The 17,721-nt window shown below is 55.0% G+C and overlaps 6 protein-coding genes across 6 annotated transcripts; 3 read left to right on the top strand and 3 right to left on the bottom strand.

The window, feature by feature from the left end:
• Positions 1-102: 102 nt before the first annotated feature.
• On the bottom strand, positions 103-925 carry CCM_02784 (ADP-ribosylation factor family protein; the record flags this gene model as incomplete). The annotated part of the gene is made up of 4 exons (XM_006667936.1): positions 103-234; positions 288-368; positions 430-575; positions 859-925. 4 exons carry the CDS (start codon positions 923-925, stop codon positions 103-105), a joined length of 426 nt encoding a protein of 141 aa, XP_006667999.1.
• Positions 926-1,300: 375 nt separating this feature from the next.
• CCM_02783 (Acyl-CoA N-acyltransferase) lies at positions 1,301-3,042 on the bottom strand (the record flags this gene model as incomplete). Its single annotated transcript, XM_006667935.1, has 2 exons — positions 1,301-2,790; positions 2,841-3,042. The coding sequence occupies 2 exons, from the start codon at positions 3,040-3,042 to the stop codon at positions 1,301-1,303; spliced, it is 1,692 nt and encodes a 563-aa protein (XP_006667998.1).
• Positions 3,043-3,411: 369 nt separating this feature from the next.
• CCM_02782 (mitochondrial cation transporter, putative) lies at positions 3,412-5,430 on the top strand (the record flags this gene model as incomplete). Its single annotated transcript, XM_006667934.1, has 6 exons — positions 3,412-3,525; positions 3,591-3,689; positions 3,989-4,123; positions 4,188-4,312; positions 4,417-4,550; positions 4,607-5,430. The coding sequence occupies 6 exons, from the start codon at positions 3,412-3,414 to the stop codon at positions 5,428-5,430; spliced, it is 1,431 nt and encodes a 476-aa protein (XP_006667997.1).
• A 4,085-nt stretch (positions 5,431-9,515) lies between these two features.
• Positions 9,516-11,925, top strand: CCM_02781 (protein kinase (Lkh1); the record flags this gene model as incomplete). The annotated part of the gene is made up of 6 exons (XM_006667933.1): positions 9,516-10,475; positions 10,533-10,614; positions 10,671-11,018; positions 11,068-11,530; positions 11,580-11,667; positions 11,716-11,925. The coding sequence occupies 6 exons, from the start codon at positions 9,516-9,518 to the stop codon at positions 11,923-11,925; spliced, it is 2,151 nt and encodes a 716-aa protein (XP_006667996.1).
• Positions 11,926-12,732: 807 nt separating this feature from the next.
• CCM_02780 (uncharacterized protein) lies at positions 12,733-14,481 on the top strand (the record flags this gene model as incomplete). The annotated part of the gene is made up of 1 exon (XM_006667932.1): positions 12,733-14,481. One exon carries the CDS (start codon positions 12,733-12,735, stop codon positions 14,479-14,481), a length of 1,749 nt encoding a protein of 582 aa, XP_006667995.1.
• Positions 14,482-14,755: 274 nt separating this feature from the next.
• On the bottom strand, positions 14,756-17,284 carry CCM_02779 (tRNA processing endoribonuclease Trz1, putative; the record flags this gene model as incomplete). The annotated part of the gene is made up of 1 exon (XM_006667931.1): positions 14,756-17,284. The coding sequence occupies one exon, from the start codon at positions 17,282-17,284 to the stop codon at positions 14,756-14,758; it is 2,529 nt and encodes an 842-aa protein (XP_006667994.1).
• Positions 17,285-17,721: the final 437 nt, after the last annotated feature.

Here is a 17,721-nt window from a genome sequence, read left to right as displayed (position 1 = left end):
ACAACCCACACTGCCACATCAAGTATCCAATTATGTGACCTGGCTTTCTTGTATTGACTAACTATTATAGACATAATTCACTTTGCTACTGCGGTCCGGTTGCTAGTACAGAAACAGCCGCTTCTTAGCATCCTCCACAACCCAAGCGAGCCCTTCCTTCAGGTTCTTCCCCGTCATGGCACTGCACTGTAGGATGTGCCACTGGTGCGTTCGAATCTCGTCCAGTCGTAGGGCCTGTTACCCGTTAGCCTAAAATGTCACCGAACCTTGTCTACGCTGCTACTCACCCGGAGGATCTCTGCCTCTGTCATACACCCATCCACGTCCGTCTTGTTGGCAAAGATGAGCAGACAGGCTCCAGCCAGTCGCTACAAAACTCATCAGCTTCCGCGCTTGCTTGCCGCTCGACGTGTTGCCAATATCACCTACCTCTTCCTCCAGGAGCCCGTGAAGCTCCTCTCTGCAGTCGTCAATGCGCAGCCGGTCCGTGGAGTCGACGACCCAGATCAGCGCATCCGTTTTTTCAAAATAATTTCGCCAGTAGGACCGCAATGTCTTCTGTCCGCCGACGTCCCCTACATCAGTCAGCAACCGCCCAGTCCGACAGAGTCGTAACAAACGAACAAATATTAAGCTTATATCTAGATGCAGAGAGAATGGTTAGCAAAAGCCCTGAGCGCGCCTGTCGGCTCAACTCACCCGTCGTAGTCTATCGTCTTGATGATGAATCCCAGCGTCGGGCTGACTGTGTGAACATCCTCATTAAGAATTCTCTTGACGATTGTTGTCTTCCCTGCATTGTCGAGGCCACTAATCCGCCACCATATTAGCTTGCATGTTGTGCCTGACAGAGCTCACCAACCCACAGCATCAGAATTCGCATCTCCTTGTCCTTGAGCCGCGCTTTTCGCAAAATCGACAGCATATCGCCTCCAGTTCGTTTCGACTTCTATACTTCAAGGGCCTTTGATATATTAGGCGTTCTTTTTTCCCAGGCAGCTGCACTCTGTTGATGGATATAGCGGGTTTGCACAGGGTGAAAGGGTCAAAATCGTGGTGCCACGAGCATCGTAGTGGAGCCTTCTGATCAGGCCTGTCTCACCACAAGACTGTATCATCACGGATCGCAGTTTTGTTAGATAGTGCGCATTGGTTTTATTGGCAATCAGGACTCTACAAAATCCTACTTAGACCATTTCTATAGCTAAACATTTTTGAGCGTCATTTTGATCGACGAATCCATCAATCCCTAGGGACCAGCAACCGCAGTAACATACAACAAGTAAGTACATTCCCTCCTCTACCGAACATTGTCGAGGGATTGAGCCTCAAGCTCCCAAATGAAGAGGTCCAACCAGTGCCTCTTGCCGTCACGAGTCTCACTCTTCAGACAGGTCAAGTGCCCCGCCCGAGAAAATCCAAACTTCTCCAATAACTTCTTTCCTGACAACTTCCTCTGGCTTTCGTCATGGGCGTCAAGGAACTCGACGATAACTCGAGCGTACTGCTGCGTATTGTTGGAAGCAATTTGCTCATAGATGTCAGTCGGGTCATCACACTTCCATTCAAAGTCGATCAGGCTACGATGGATGGGAGATACAGATGTTAAAATTCTGTCCAAGAGTGCGGATCCATACTTCTTGTTCCTGTGGTCGGGATGGACCATCAGGGTAACATAACAGGAATGGTCGACACGAATGCCCTGCACCTCGAGACTTGGTGACTGTCGTGGCATGGCAAAGGCGAAACCAACAATTGTAGCCTTCGGCTTTGAGGATTTGCTCCGATATTCGACATATTCCTGGTACGCCCTGTCAGCACCGGGAGGCCATTTTGACTGATCCAAAAGGTCGTCTTCGGGACCGGTTGCGATAATGAACGGCCGGCGCTCTTTTTTGCATAGGTTGAAATATCTCAAAACCTCCAACTTTGTTATGCCAGTTGAGGGTTTGTTGTTATCCTCCGCATTACATTGTCGCTCCAGCTTGAGGATGTCCAATATCCCGCCAACGTCATTGTCTGTTGCTGGTCGAATTGCACAGTATGCTTTGGGGAAAGAGGTTTCCTGTTCCTCCATCACAGTTCCTTGTTCATTGATCTGGGCAGATATATGCAGTCTTTCCTTGGCGCGCTCGGCAAGCTTCGCTCTGACTTTCATCTCCCGATTGATCTGCATACCCGAAGTCATGTTACCCCGACACCATCCTGGCTCCGATTGCGATTCCAGTTGGTGATTCTTTCGGGTCTCTGGGTAATCTATTGCAGGGAGAAATGTTCCACTCTCGGGATCAATCGCGCAACAGTGGGTGGAAGCGTTGGTCGCTTTGGGGAGAACGAGATTGGGCACTGGTGCGTCCGTGGTGTCTAGAACCCATGCAGCAACGGACAATGAACGTGGCTTACTCAACGAGTGCAACACCTCGATCGTGGGGGAGCCTCCTCCTTGGCAAGGTCTCTCCGTTAGAGGAGCCCCCTTCGGCGGTGTAGTCGGGTCTTCTCCTATCGCGCTGACGCTCCACGAAGAAGCCAGATCTTTGTCAGGGCTTGCCAGATCTTGCTCACGGAATTCTTCCGAAGAAATTTTCCCCTTCTCCGCTACCTTCAGAAGTATTCTCGGTGCCGTGTTGACCGATGAGACTGAGATGTGGTCGGGGTCAGCTGGGCTCGTGGCCTGGCCCTCGTCCTTGTTGGTGCTCTCGTCTTTCATTCTGCCCTCAATAGCCATAGCATTAGAGAGCGGGCTTTCCGCAGGCGGAATGTTTTTGGCCTTGGCTTGGCTCTCCTGCTGATCTAACAAGAGTTAGCTTAGTGCTTGTTGAGGGTAAATGTGATGAACATACCTTGGCCGCTGACCTTTCTGGACGTCAAGCCGTGATTCTCGGCAGCTTGGCTGGGACACCGGCTAACATGGTGGCTCAAATCTTCATCATCTGCCACGACAGATTCGTCTAGCACCCAATCGAGAAGGCCCACGAAATTCTCAGGCAGGGTTTCGTCGGTTTGAACCTCGACAGGCCGCCACCCCTTTACAGTGGCTGGCATGTCTTTTCAAGTCAATGAATGGCGTATTATTTAACAGAAATCGAAGAACGAGGGTGACCACTAGTAGAGACGGTATGTTGTCTGTGATGGTGATGAAGAGTCGGAAATCAGAAACTGAGAGGGAAAACACGGGGATTCTCCAAACACAGCATGCTCCGTTTGCAAGCTGGCAAACGGCAGCCTGGCAAGCGTCCATCAACTGCCAGCTGCCAGCTGCCAATGAACGCATCACAATGTAGTACGCCATTCACGTAGGTAGATATATTCTTCTTTCTCGCTGTGCAAGTCCTGGACTCGAGAGCTTAATACAGATGCAAATACTACCTCTCTTTTCTTTGTCAAGGTGATGGGCATCATTAGGTCCTTGATATGGTCAATCGGCCGCGTGGCCTAATGGCTAAGGCGCTAGATTTCGGTCCTCCCTTGACGATATTCTCTAGAGATTCCAGGTTCGACTCCTGGCGTGGTCGCAATACACTCGAAGTGAATTTCTTTTTGCTGAATGTGGGGGTTGTTTGCCTGCTATTTCTTTTGCTGGATCTTCACAGACAAATGCCCATGATGTCGCGTGTTTGCTCAAGCTTTCTTTGCCTGCGGGCGACTTCCATCGCAGCATGGCCACACAGTCAACCTACAAGGAGAGCTGCGTAAGGAAACAGCACACAAAGGAACCGGGAATGTGCCTTGTTTTTTTTGTAGCGAGAGACTTGGCTCACACAGCTCTATGTTGTGTTACGTTGAGTCAAATTAGTTACGCGGGCAGGGCATTCAGCTAGAAGGCTAATTTGCTAACTAATTGCCTAGGAGGTAGGCACATAGGTAGTTAGGTAACTACCTACCCAGGTAGTCGACGAACGCCAAGCTCGTTCTTGACTGACCCCTTCTTCCCCATACCACTACTAAAAAAATCCACCAAATTGAATCACTGGTCGTCCGACATCGGTAGTGTACGGCTAGCATCGTCGTTCTGACACTCGGCATAGGCCGTAGAAAATTGACCTTCACCGCCAGCAAGTCTGTCAATTGCCCTTTAGATTATTTCGCCCTTGAGGGTCGAATCCGCGCCCGGCCAACGAGACGAGTACACCGGTCGAAAAATCAGTTGCATACGGTCTGCAGCCCGGCCGATTCAAAGTTGCGAACAGAAAAGACTCGACGACGGAACCATGTCTGCTTCGCTCCCCGGTGACCGCGAGCTGCCGCGCTCGCAGTATGATCTGTCCACATACTTTGGGCGAGTCCAGCATGCCATCACGTTGACTGACCCAAGGTACGTCGCCGCGAGCAGTCGCTGTCGTCGTGCCATGACGTCGCCAGAAGCGGGCACCTCTCTTCCAGTCACTACGGAAAGCTTGCTAATCTCGCTCTCTACAGCACGCTCTTTGCCGGGCATTCGGGCCTCGAGAATGCAAAACAGCTCGTTACAAAGTATAAGACGGGCGAGATTAGGGACATGACTGCCGAGCTGTGGAATGCCAAGAAGATTGTCGACTCGACTCTGCATCCTGGTGTGTACCGAGCACCTCCTGCGTAGCAAAGCTGACACACGGCTAACGAGTTGTAGATACTGGTGAGGCGGTGTTCCTGCCCTTTCGAATGTCGTCGTTTGTCCTGTCCAACCTTGTCGTAACGGTCGGTATGCTGCAGCCAGGGTTAGGCACGGTCGGCACAGTCGGATGGCAGATTGCCAACCAGTCGCTCAACGTGGCCGTCAACAGCTCCAACGCCAACAAGTCGTCGCCGATGACGATGGAGACGCTAGCCAAGTCGTACAGCATTGCGGTGACAGCATCGTGTTCGGTGGCACTCGGTCTTAATGCCCTGGTGCCGCGGCTGCGCGTGGCGCCGTCGACGCGCAACATCCTCAAGCGGCTGATACCATTCGCGGCCGTCGCCTCGGCAGGCGCGCTTAACGCCTACATTATGCGGCGCGGCGAGATCACGACGGGAATCGACGTGCGCCCCGTCATCTCGGAGGCGCAGAAGCAGCAGATGCAGGCTGAAGGCAAGTCGGAGCGCGACGTGCCGTCGCTGGGCCGCAGTCAAAAGGCGGCCAAGCTGGCTGTGTACGAGACGGCGGCGAGCCGCGTTTTCAACAATAGTCCCATCATGATCATCCCCGCCATGGTGCTCTACCACATCCAGGAGAAGCAAGCGTGGTATAAGCGCTTCATGGCCAAGCAGTGGGTGCAGTCGCGTCCCAAGGTGGCCATGCTGGTGCCGATTGGCCTCAATCTGGGTCTCATCACGGTGGTGTCGTTTGTGGCGCTGCCGCTGGCACTCGCCGTGTTCCCCCAACAGCAGGAGATTAGCGCCGACGACCTGGAGCCCGAGTTCCACGGCAAGGGAGGCGACGGAGGCAAGGTCTGGTTTAACCGCGGTCTGTAAACAGGACGAGTGGCAGGAGATTCCACCGGGCTTCATGCGCGTTTGCGCGTGAAAGTATACAGAGCGGCTGGTTTTGAGGGATGCAGCAGGAAGCAATGCTGGTATTGGAGTGCTTTATTTGGATGTCATTTTCCTCATTAGAGAGCGATATAGACTTGTTGCAGCTTTTCAAAAGTTTCTACAATTTGGTGAATACGATAGTTACGGTTAGGGGCAAAGGAGCGCGGCCAGTCTAGCCATTGTATTTGGCACCTCGGCGTTGTGATGTACTCAACTAGGTAGGACAGTAATGTTGATGGTCGGCCGGCCGGCTGGCTGTTGCCAAGGCGTTTGGGCATCAGGCCTGGCGTAGATGTCGTTCCATACACTACGAGAGGGGTTGCGATGCGGGGAGGGTCGCGAGGACTCACATATGCGCAACGAAGTAGTATGGCACATTTACCTGCAACCCTTGTTTCTACTTTTGATTACTTTGTGCTTTTTTAATCCTCGTAGCCGCAGTTTGCGTGGGTATTTGTGTAATTCTGATTGGGCTGCGGCAATAAATGGCCAACTCGCTGCTTATTGAACTCCTCGTTTGTTCGATGGGGTGTTTCCTGTCCTTGGCGAGGCCAGGTGGTGGTTGGGTTGCTGTGGCTGCAGTCTGCAGCTAATAAGATGATGGCACGGCAAGTGACGACAGGGCATGGAGGGGTGGGCAAGGCAGAGGATTCTGGATGGCGAGGCGAAGAGCGAGGCGGGGGAGGTGACTAGGTGAAACAAACAGAGTTGGTGGTGGCTGAGGAGAGTTGTCGGGTAGGTGGTAATTGCCAGTATGGTGTTTGTGTGAGAGATTGGGATACGTGATACGGGCGGGATGGTTCTTTAGTACACGAATAATGACGGGCGAATATCAACGGAAATGATGGGCAAGTAATCTGCATTGCTTCCATGTGTGTACCCGTACGCAGTATTAGTTGGTACGCTTCTTGGGAGAGGGCGGTATACGCGGTATACGTGTTTGCAGAAGGTCAGGCGCGGGGGACAGGAGACGGGGCGGAAAGGAGGGCGGAGAGAAGAGCGGGGGAAGCAACCGACGTAGAGTTGCATAGAAACGATCATGATTCATGCAGCGAATGCTTTAACCTGCATAGTGGCTAGTTGAGACACGAGGCAAAAGTGGTAACAGGTATTACAATGTACCTGGGTAGGTAGGTAGGCGATGTTGCATTGGCTGCTCTTTTGATTGGGTTTCGTTGATGGTTCCTCGGTTTCTATTTAAAGGATTTAGTTAAGGTGAAGCTTGCATGCTGGACTGGTATAGTAGCCAGGCAACCAGGGTACTAAAAGAGAAATATAATACGTAGACAGTGGCACTGTAGTTTGGGGTTGTTCTTTTTTTTCGTTGTTGCCATCCAGCTATTATTACCTGTGACAAGATGGTCGCCTCTGTATCTAGCGGAATAGCGGGGAGAAGGCGAGAGACTGGATACTGGTAATGAACTACGCTACGATTCAAAATCAACCATGTCAAATGGAAAAAGAACAATAGTTGGTTAGTAATACATTTATTACTAACTACTTAGGTAGGTAGGTAGTTAGTTGTCTGCTGGTTCTGCCCTGTGTGGGACTAATGAGCCCTGTTGAGGAGAGGAGAGGGCAATAATTCATAATTCAGATGGTGATGTGATCTCGGGTGCCGAGACCCCTCTCACGCGCGGCCCCGCAATCCCTTGATCCCGATTCTCGTCCATGTTGAGTGTTGAGAGAAAAGCTGACTCAAGCAAAACCTCGTCCGATTGATTGACTGATATAAGCAGCGCGGTGAAGCCCAAGTGTGGATGCAGGGTCCTTACCAACACGCGATAGAGGATAGAGCCCCAGCAGAATCTTCTATAACAGGCTTTGGGGTGACGTGATCTTGTTCTGAAGCTACTTGTTTTTCCCGCCTACAAGTTCCAGCATGTGGCTGAGGTTGTAAAAGGGCATGCCATACCGGCTCGCCACGTCGTCGAGCTGGCTACGGCAATGCGCAAACTCCTCTGCGGCCTCGGCCCACTGGCCAGTCGGGCACCTTGCTTGTCTCCTCTGTAGAAACTCCTCGCACGCCTCCAGCCAGTCGTTGACGGCGGGCAAGAGGAGCGCGAGCATGGCCGTGATTTCCTCGGCGACGGCGGCGCGGTCCTGTGTGGCTACAATGGCGCTCGCTTCGTCGAGAAAGCCTAGGCGCGCTGTAAATGCGAGCTCGTGCGCGTTGACGTTGCGTCTCCAGGCCTTGCGGTTTTGAAGGCGGCATCTCGACACTCGGCCCGCGAGTTGGATGAGTCGGTTTAGGACGAGATATGCGCGTGCCCACCAGACGGGCGCTTTCCTACCGCGTAGTTTGACTAGCTGCAGAATGGTCATAGGAATAGTACAGGGCTGGCTGGGTGTCTCTGGTGAAGCCATCTCTAATCAGGGCGAATTGCAGGTGGTTTTGGGTGAGAAGATGTGTTGAGCGGTTTGGATTTTTGCGTAGACGGAAGATGAAATTGTATACATGCAATCATTGGTTATTATATATTATTATATATACAGCTTGTTAATTTTGGTTTTCCGAGGCCATCGTCGAGATACTTTACGTCTGGTTGTAGGTTTCCTGGCGTCGTCCGAACCATAGTGTCGGTTGGTGAACCTTGAAAAGCCAGCCAGCACCTGTACAGGCAGCGCTGGAAGGAGCCAGAGGCTCCCGGACAAATAATATCTGCAAGCAAGTTTACTAGGTAGGTAGCTTCGCTTCAGGGATGGGCTACGTGTAGTTTTATGTAGCCTTTTCATGCAAGAAAACTTTACCTGTCGCGACACATCATGGTGCATTTTTACTGCACCCTCGTTTTGCCCTGCATTACTTACTGCACGGTATTATTACAGTGCGCTTTGCACAGTCATTATTTTGTGCCTATGCGCACAGCGGGGCGTGATGGAACAGGTCTCTCTCTAGGTAGGTACCTACAGGTAGTTACGGCTGCCGACAGAATAAAGGAATCTCAGCTGCGTTGAATTTCTTCTCTTTTTCCTTCGCTCTAATCTATTCTGTTTGGTGGCACAAGCCATTTTGAATCTAGGATAGATTAGCCAGCTCGGTCGGCCGCCTCTCTTTCCTTCTTCTGCGAGGCCATCATGCGCTGTCCAGCCGCCAGCCTACTCTCGCTCCTCGGCACCTCATTCCACACACAGACTGGCCCTGGAACATGCAGCCACGAGGATGTTGCCCCCTCTGGCTCTGGTTTGTCAACTTGATCCGCCGCTGGACCTATTTGGGAACGGTGCCTCATTTTCCCCTCATTGTGCGTGTTTTCTTGGGCCTCCATGTCGCGCGTATTGTTGGGAGGGAACAGGGCGTTTGCCCACAGTCTGCCCAGTTCATGGCGCCTTCCAATGACAGGTGACTTGGTTTGCCCACAGTGGCCGTCAGCTGGCGTGCACTGGAGGCACTGGAGAGCCATGGCAATGTACTAACCTACAGTGGGTGTACCTTAATAATAATACCTGTTAGTCCCTTGTAGTTGGGTTCTGCCCACTATATTATTAGTCCACTAGTTAAATCAAAGATGCGACCACCTAAGGGCGCCCAGTGCTGCAAGTAAAGGATGCTCCGCTGGTACGTGCCGCCACTCGTAGGTACCTTAGTACAGGTAGGTAGTAGGTACTAAGTTAGGGTACCTGTTGTTACACTTTGCTGTTGTACCGCTGTTATTACCTTGGCAACTTCTCACCACCAATTCACAACGTCCACACCACCCATTTGTTAGCGAGCCTGCCTGCCCGTCGCTAGAATATTATCACATTCTCATTCGCACCAGAAAGGATCGCTTGACCTTGCCACCACTTACCCCCCTGGCCCGTGTGTTCCAGCTTTCCCGAAAAATAATCCCTCCTTCCCAGTCTGCCAGTCTGCCAGTCTGCCACTCTGACTCGGGACGCTCAACACTTCGTCTCGCAATTCTCGTCCTTTTCAACGACACATTCTCCTCCCCGACATCTCTTTGCTCCCTTTCGGACATACCGCATCCCATTCAACCATCCAATCTGCACGCCGCTCTGATTGCACGGGCACCACTAGCGGCATGTCGACGCCTGCGACTGCCGTGGCTGCCACGCTCCCTCACTACCACCACCCGCGCCATTACCACTCGCCCTATGCTGCCGCCCATCAACAACAATATCCCGCCTCTCCTGGATATCGTACCGCGGCTCCCATTGCCGCCTCCAGCTCTCTCGTATCGCCCGCCACCGCAGTTTCGAATACAGCCCATTTGCTTCCCGTCTTCGGCCGTCCCAGTCCGCTGAATCTGCGTCGCTACCTCGACGACGCTTCTGCGCTAGACCACCCGCCGCCACCCCCTCCCCATGCTTACCTCGACCTGCCCGGATACACGCCTGCGACTCGTCTAGACGACAGTTTTACGTCCGCCATGTCGAGTAGCACCATGACCGCCATGACCGCCACGGTCGCCGCCGCCATGGACGAGCACGCTTCTCGCAAGCGTCGCCGATCAAAAGAGCCTGATTGGAACAACTTTTACCGCAACGGCTTACCCAAGGAAATCATAGTTATTGACGACACACCGGAGCCCGAAGCGAACCAAGGCCGCAAACTCACACACGCCCATGCTACCAGTAGCCATATCATCACCCCGGACGGTTCTCTCGTCGGCTTACCACAAACGCAACCTGCCAAACGTCGCCGCCGAGAAAATGTGAACCCGCCCGCCAACTATCACATCCAGCCTGTCACCAGCTCCCATGCGCCTACACCAAATCACAACATCACACCCACTGCCTCGACCTTGTCTAGCGATGGCCATCATTCTTCCTCTCATACAACTGCTGCCACATCTTTGTCTTCAATTGGTCAAGCCGACTCTGTCTCTACCCCGCTCAAGAGGAAGCGCACCCGTCAACAAGTCGCCATCGAGGCCAAACGCCGCGATATCGAGGGACTTGGCCATCCTTTTGAAGCCTATGTGCCACCTCCATACCCGCCTAAAAAGGGTGGCGATGTATATGTCCGCGTGGTTCACGATGTATGTCTTGCTCGATTTCGTCATCTGCCCAGCTACCCAATGCTAATCGTCGCGCAGAGCCAGCCAATCAAAAATGTCAAGGTCGACGACGACGACGGCCACTACCTTGTGGTACCAGATGCAGACCTAACTGACAAGTGTAAGATGGCTTCCAGACCCCTCCATCCCTGAAAACCATTACTGATAGTCTAACAGATAAAATCAAATGTCTTCTTGGTCAAGGTACCTTTGGCAAAGTCGTTCAGGCCCGCGACCGCCGGCGAAACGAGGCTGTCGCCGTCAAGATTATCCGCTCAGTCCAAAAGTACCGCGATGCTTCGCGGATTGAGCTCCGTGTCTTTGCCACCCTGAAAGCAAATGATCCCACCAACAGGAACCGATGTATCCATCTACGCGACTGCTTCGACTATCGTGGCCATATCTGCATCGTCATGGATCTTCTTGGCTCAAGTGTTTTCGACTTTCTCAAAGGCAACCACTTTGTTCCGTTCCCCAATAGCCAGATTCAAAAGTTTGCTCGCCAGCTGCTTACCAGCGTTGCCTGTACGTGCCCTCCTTCTCTACCTGGCTTCCGTTGCTAACACTGTACCAGTCCTTCACGACCTCAATCTAATACATACGGATCTCAAACCGGAGAATATTTTATTATACGACAACTCATATCAAACCTTTACATATCACAGAAAGATTCCGTCGGCCTCGACAACAATTAATCGGCAAGCCACACAGAGGCGGGTGTTACTTGACACCGAAATTCGGCTAATCGACTTTGGCTCTGCTACATTCGAGGATGAATATCATTCATCTGTCGTTTCTACCCGTCATTACCGTGCCCCCGAAATTATCCTTGGCCTCGGCTGGTCTTTTCCTTGTGATATTTGGAGTATCGGGTGTATCCTCGTCGAATTCTTCACAGGCGATGCCCTCTTCCAGACACACGACAACTTGGAACATCTTGCTATGATGGAAATGGTTGTTGGACAGCGCATAGATGCTCACCTGGTCCAAGCGATTAACCGAATGTCGACCAGGACAGGCGGCAACCCGGCTTCTAAGTATGTGGTGCTACTTTATCTTTGTGAGCCTCAACTAACTCGCTGCTAGATACTTCAAACGACTCAGGCTTGACTATCCAACCCCGGAAACCTCTCGAAGCTCTCGACGCTTTGTTAGAGCTATGAAAAATCTCGATGTAAGTCTATCAAACATCGCGTTGCATACTGTCCCTAACCATTGCTAGCTCATAATCCCAAGGAACACGACATTCTTTAAAAACTTCCATGACCTGTTACGGAAAATGTTCATATATGATCCTGCACAGCGCATCACAGCCCGCGAGGCGTTAAACCACCCCTGGTTCAAAGAAATGGCGCCACCCGACGACGGAACGGAAGCCGCCAAAATCCGGATGGAAAAGAGGCGACTGGGCCAAGACGCTCAGAGTGCCTAGTTGGATAAATCTTGGATACATACTTTCTTTGCAATGACCAATCTATCAATGATATCGGCGTTTGTTACCGGCAATTCGAAGGCTGGCTGCATTGGGAACTGCGAGCTGATGCTGCCGATGGGCAGCCGGCCTTATTCCAGTTACTTGGGCGGCGTTCCTGAAACCATCATTTTACATACTAGCGTGTTTTCTTTCATTTGTTGGTTCAGCCATGGTGGCCACGAATCTTGTTTCCTTTTCGCACAAAGTTCAATCGTTACTCATGATGACATGACGTCTATTTTTTTTGTTCAATCTTCTGCCTCGACGGCAAAACACCAACATTTCCTATGGTTTCATAAGGCGCAAATGTGTATTGATTATACATACATACATGTCAGGATCACTACTCGGTGAAAGGGTTGTGTTTGACGCACTGGAAATTGCGTCTGGTGGAAATGGTTTTTTTTGTTTATGTTCGCATTGTATATAGCATTCACCCATGAAAAACACGGCCATATATATCAGTGCGTGAGAGCGACAACGGTTGCAGGGAAATGTTTGGCATGAGTCGTTGGCTTGCTGGTTTGCTGGCTGCAGCGATAATAAAGGCGATGAGCATTCCACAAAGAGACGTTTGTTTGCAAAGACAACCAAATCTGCAAAACAGCCTTTGCGACTTCAAACAACATGAATCAGTCTTTATATGTATAAGTATCCCCCCCTCCTCCAAATCACGTAGACACTGCCCCCATCACACTCATCAAGTCAGCTCATCACACACTAATTCCATCAAGACGGTAATCCCTCGCCAACACCAAGAAAATCATGCCCGACTGGCAAGACGACCCCGCGCCCTTTGGCAACCTCCGCCCGCCCGCCATAGAGGCCCTCGCCGGCATCCTCTACTTGAAGCACGCCACCACTACCGGGAGCGCGCCGTCCAAAACGGAGGCCGCCTGCGCTAGCTGGCTGCACCAGCAGAAGCGCGCCGTCGCGCACCTCGACGACATCTCCCTCCGGCGCCCACGCACCCTCTCCCTGCTGGGCGACGTCTTCTTCTTCTCCTCTGCCCGACACGGCAGCAGCAGCAGCACCGCCGCCGCCGTCCACGAGACGCTGCAGGCCGACGCCGCCGCCGCGCTGTGCCCCAGCCACAAGAGGCTTAATCCGCGCGTGCTAGCCGCACTGCTGGCGCTCGTCGCCGACGAGGCGACGCGTCGGCTCGATCGTGTCCGGGCGGCCCTACAGCAGCAGCAGCAGCAGCAGCAGCAGCAGCGAGGGGACGAGGCGGCGGTAGAACTTTGGCTGCGCAGCGCTTCGCGGATCGCGGCGCTCTGGATGGGAAAGAGGCGCTGGGAGGAGACGATGCGTAGGCCGCTGGACGTGGGCTTGCCGCCGTGCGCGAGGTACGGGCGCTGCGCGGCCTGCAAGCTGGCCGTCATTGGCGGCTCCCCGCAGTTTCTCATGGACCTCCGGACGAGCCTTGTGGCGCGGCACGAGCATGCGTGCCGCAGCAGCGCCGCGGCGGGAGCTCGGGCACCGCCGCCGTTGCTGCGCATGGTGGAGGCCTGGATCGACGTGTGCTACCCACGGCATCGTCGGCAGCACATTCGCCGCGAGAGCGACCTGATGGCCGGCGCTGTGCTCCGGCTGCGTCTCGGCGGAAGCGTGGCCAAGAAGAGCTGCGCGCCGTCGTCGCGGAGGACGCTCCGCGCGGCGTGGCCGGCGCGCATCTCGCTCTTGGTGGAGGCTGATGTGGAGGAGTTGCTCGGAAGCGGAAGTGATGGAGACGAGGACGGCGGGGAGCTTGTTGTCGAGTATGCGCCGGGGTGCCGGCAGAGGTGCAAGAGGTCGACGCCCGCCAAGGAGGGCTACTCGCAGTATCTTCCGGCGAGCGCCTTTATGGGGCCGGAGAGGTCCTCGGCGGCGGCGAGGCGCCCGGGAGAGCAGTCCAAGCCGCAGCAGCAGCAGCAGCCGTCGCGAAGCACCAACCGAGCGAAAACCAACGTGCCCCGCGCCACCGCAGCTTCTTCACCGCCTCCACCTGCTCCTCCTCCGGTCCGCACCTCTGTCCACAACGAGGCCTCCACCACCAACATGGCCGAGCCGCCCTGGGCCACGGCCGACTACGACCCGCCCGCGCTGGCCAAACCATCATCATCACCATCCCTCGCCTCCACCTCGGCCGAGCTGGCCGCCATCTACGACGCCTACCGCGGCAGCAGCGGCGGAGGGGACACGGCGAGTCTCGGCTCGCCAGCAGCGTCGCTCTTCACACGAGGTATGCCAGCAGCAGCAGCAGCAGCACCGGGCACGGTGTCGCCGCCCACGCCGTCCGAGTTTAGCAGCAATCCCATGGAAAATGCCGCGCCGACGCAACCCAACGACGGGGGGAATGATGATGCGTCGCTGCGCCCACCGCCGCTGCGCACGCGGCCTCGGAGCGGCATACCAGTCCCAGTGCGCATGGCGGCCGGACGGACGCCCGTGCCGCCGCGGGATAGCGTGCAGTCGATGACTTCGACCATTTTGCTGGGGTACGGCTTGTGCCGAAGGCGACGGGCGGCGCTGTAATGGCAGATTTTGACAAGACGGGTTTGGAGGTTTCTTGGTTCCAACAATTGTAAAACTTGAAGAGAGTGTGATTGAGTGTATTGAATTTGTTGTAAGCAGGTTTCACGTGGCAGGAAATGATGATAGTTCGTCACAGACGTGTAAATAGTAGAAAAGTTGTTATCATTGCAGCATATGGGATAGATGCACAACCTTCCGTAATCTATTGGGGTATATACCAGAGTGTGCAGAGAGTCTATCGAAATCGAAAAGAAATGTGATTCAAACATGTTGACTACGTATCCGACGTCTTGGCCATGACCTGCGCAATCGCCGGAATGTAGCACGCGGCCTTTTGAAAGTCGCCCAGCTTCACACGCATCAAGTCATGGGCGAGCAGGACCGACTGCTCCCTGTCGGCGTCGTCGGGCCCGTCGACGCTCGGCTGCAGGGCGTCGGCCTTGCCGTAGCGCTGCGAAAAGTGGGTGAGCAGGGTGCGGCGGGCGCGCATCTCGCGGGCCACGCCGAGCGCCTCGCCCATGGTGCTGTGCATCTTGTAGCGGGCGTGGTCCTGCATGTCGTCGCCAAAGGTGCACTCGTGCACCAGCAGGTGCGCGCCGCGGCAGGCCTGCGCGAAGCGGCTCGACGGGCGGCAGTCGCCGGACCAGGCGACGCGGAGGCCCGAGACGAGCGTGAGCTCCGTGGCGTAGGCGCGCCAGCAGTGCGCGACGGGCACGCGCTTGATGGCGCGCAGGCCGAACGCGTCGGGCGCGCCGAGGGCGGCCAGGTCCTCGGCCGTGGTCTTGTCGCGGTCGCCGCGGTCGCCGGTGCAGCTCGGGAAGCGCAGCCGGTGGAAGCCAATGTCCTCGACCTGGGCGATTTCCTGCAGGACGGCGCGGTACCGGCCGATGCAGCTGATGGCGAGGAGCGCGTCGCTCTGGTCGGCGAGGGCCTGCTCGTACCAGGCCTTGATCGTGGTGGCCATGCCCAGGTGGTGGTCGGCGTGGAGGTGGCTGACGACGATGCAGCGCAGGTCGCGCAGGACGGCGGCGGTGCCCGCGGGGCCGAATAAACGCTTGATCTGGCCGAGCGTGCCCTCGCCGCAGTCGAGGAGGTAGTTGCCGATGCCGGGGACGAGGAGCAGCGTGCCGGACACGTTGCGGTGCTTGTTGGGCACGCTGGAGCCGGTGCCGAGGGGGATGATTTCGGCGTCGCGGTTGGGAATGTCGGCTTCTTGGCGCTCGATGCGCGCGAGGAAGGCCGGGTCGGTGGCTTTGGCGTTGGCTTCTTGCGCGAGCGCCAAGGTCTCCTCGTCGACAGAGTTGTAGGCCAGCTGCAGGTCGGGGAACGGCGCCACGGCCTCGTCCTTGTAAAACAGGCGCGGCATGATTTGGACCTTGTGGCCGGCTCGGCCAAGCTCAATGGACGGAGCATCGTCGGGGGTTTGGTAGTCGACGGTGTTGTCAAACGAGACAAAGGGGAACCGTTCGGGATCGATGCGGCGCAGCTTGGCGAGCATCTCGGCAGAGCTGGCATTGCTAACCATGTTGGGGCATGTGCCGGGGGAACATAGAATATGCTTCATGTTTGGGTGCGTCTTGATGTATTGATGGATTTTGGGATTCGAGGCAAGCCCGTCGCCCAGGATCCAGTACATGGAGGTTATTTCTGACATGATTTCGGCATTTGTCCACTCCGGACGCTCAAAGAAGGCGTCGAGGAAGTCGAGGCTGGCAATGTCTGCGACAGCTATACCCTTGCCGAGCTGGCGCTCTCCAAGCACCATGTCGGGAGTGACGATAGTGCCGCTCTCTGTCGTGACCGTTTCACCAGCCGTCAAAAGCTTGAAACTTTGGGGCTTTACACCGAGTTCCTTTGCTGCCTGGGCGTTGAACTTGCCTCGTCGGTCTTGACACTTCATGATGTAGCTCATTGATGTCCCCGAGTACGACGTCGGCGGCAGTGCGCCGTTTGAAATAGCGTTGATGGCATCCGCGTCTCCCTTGGGCGGCGCAGAGTCGGCATCAGGGAACACCCACGCCTTGGCTCCGCTGCTGACAAAAGGGCCCTTATAACGCCGCAGACTATTGCCATCTAATATGATTGCGTCGTCGTCTGGTTTCAGCTCGTCAATGCTCCTAGGAACCATGACGATTTTATCGTGGCTACCGGTGAACATGATCCTTTCCATGATCAACGCTGCCACAGAGGGGTCTGATGGCTCCGAGGCCGGCTTGTACATGTCTTTGCTGCTCCCATTACTTGTCGCACTGCCGCTGCATCGGCGCTTGGTTGGGCTGCTGGAGCGCGCCCTCGGCACTGGTATCTTCCACACGCGAATCGACTCGTCCTCCCAGTCCGGTGCCGTCAGCGCCGCGTCAGCGCCACGCGGGTCTTCCCTGTGTTCCATGGCACGCACGGAGACGGGCTGGCGAAAAATGACGGGGCGGGCCGAGGCGAGAATGTGGCACAGGTTGTCTGCGCCGTGGACTGTCACGCCCTCATTTCGGAGCTGACGCAACATCTTCTGTCCCTTTTCGGCGCGCTTCGAGTTCTCTGTGGCGCGAAATTCCTTGGCCGCGTCAAAAGCGCCGCCAATGCTCAAGAGGTAGCCAATTAGGCCGCCCATTTGCGACCAGCCGACGGCACCCGAGAGGAAGACGTGCTCGGTGCTGCCGAGGTGCAGCTTGCGACACGAAAAGGCGCGCTGCGTGCCCTCGGCCAAATGGCCAAAGACGTAGGAGCGCTTCTCGTGGTGCACATAAATACATGTTCCCGGCGTATCGGCCGTTGGCACCGTGGCCAGCTCGACCGTCGTCGTCATGGTTGTGGGGTCCTGCTGGCGGTTTCCCTTGGCCAGTTGTCTGGCCACCAAAGTCGAGCCGAGACGGGCAAACCTCGCGGGGAAGAGCGGCGGAAAGCGTGTAGTAGGTAGATTCGATCGTCGGGGTACGGCGGCTGTTGGGCAGCAGGTAAGAAATCTAATGCAAATGTCGCGACGACGAGGTTTGAAGTGAAGAGCTAATAGTGGAGAGTTGCGTTGCAGAATGCCCCATGATTCCATGAGAGCTGAAAAGAAGGCGAAGGAATAAATGTTAAAAAGAGCGTCCGGGGACCGTCATGACAGGCACTTGGGCTTGAGCGGGCGCGTCACAAGCGGGCGTGAGCAAGTATGTGAGGATGTAGTCATTTGGCGAGGTTGAAAAAAAGTCGTTTGGTGATGGGGAGCTCAGGTGGGTCCGGTGTCAGGCAAGGCACACA

Source organism: Cordyceps militaris (genome assembly GCF_000225605.1).
Source record: "Cordyceps militaris CM01 unplaced genomic scaffold CCM_S00002, whole genome shotgun sequence".
NCBI classification, from domain to species: domain Eukaryota; kingdom Fungi; phylum Ascomycota; class Sordariomycetes; order Hypocreales; family Cordycipitaceae; genus Cordyceps; species Cordyceps militaris.
The sequence above is the reverse complement of the archived record's forward strand: the minus strand, read 5'-3'. Positions and strand labels throughout refer to the sequence as shown.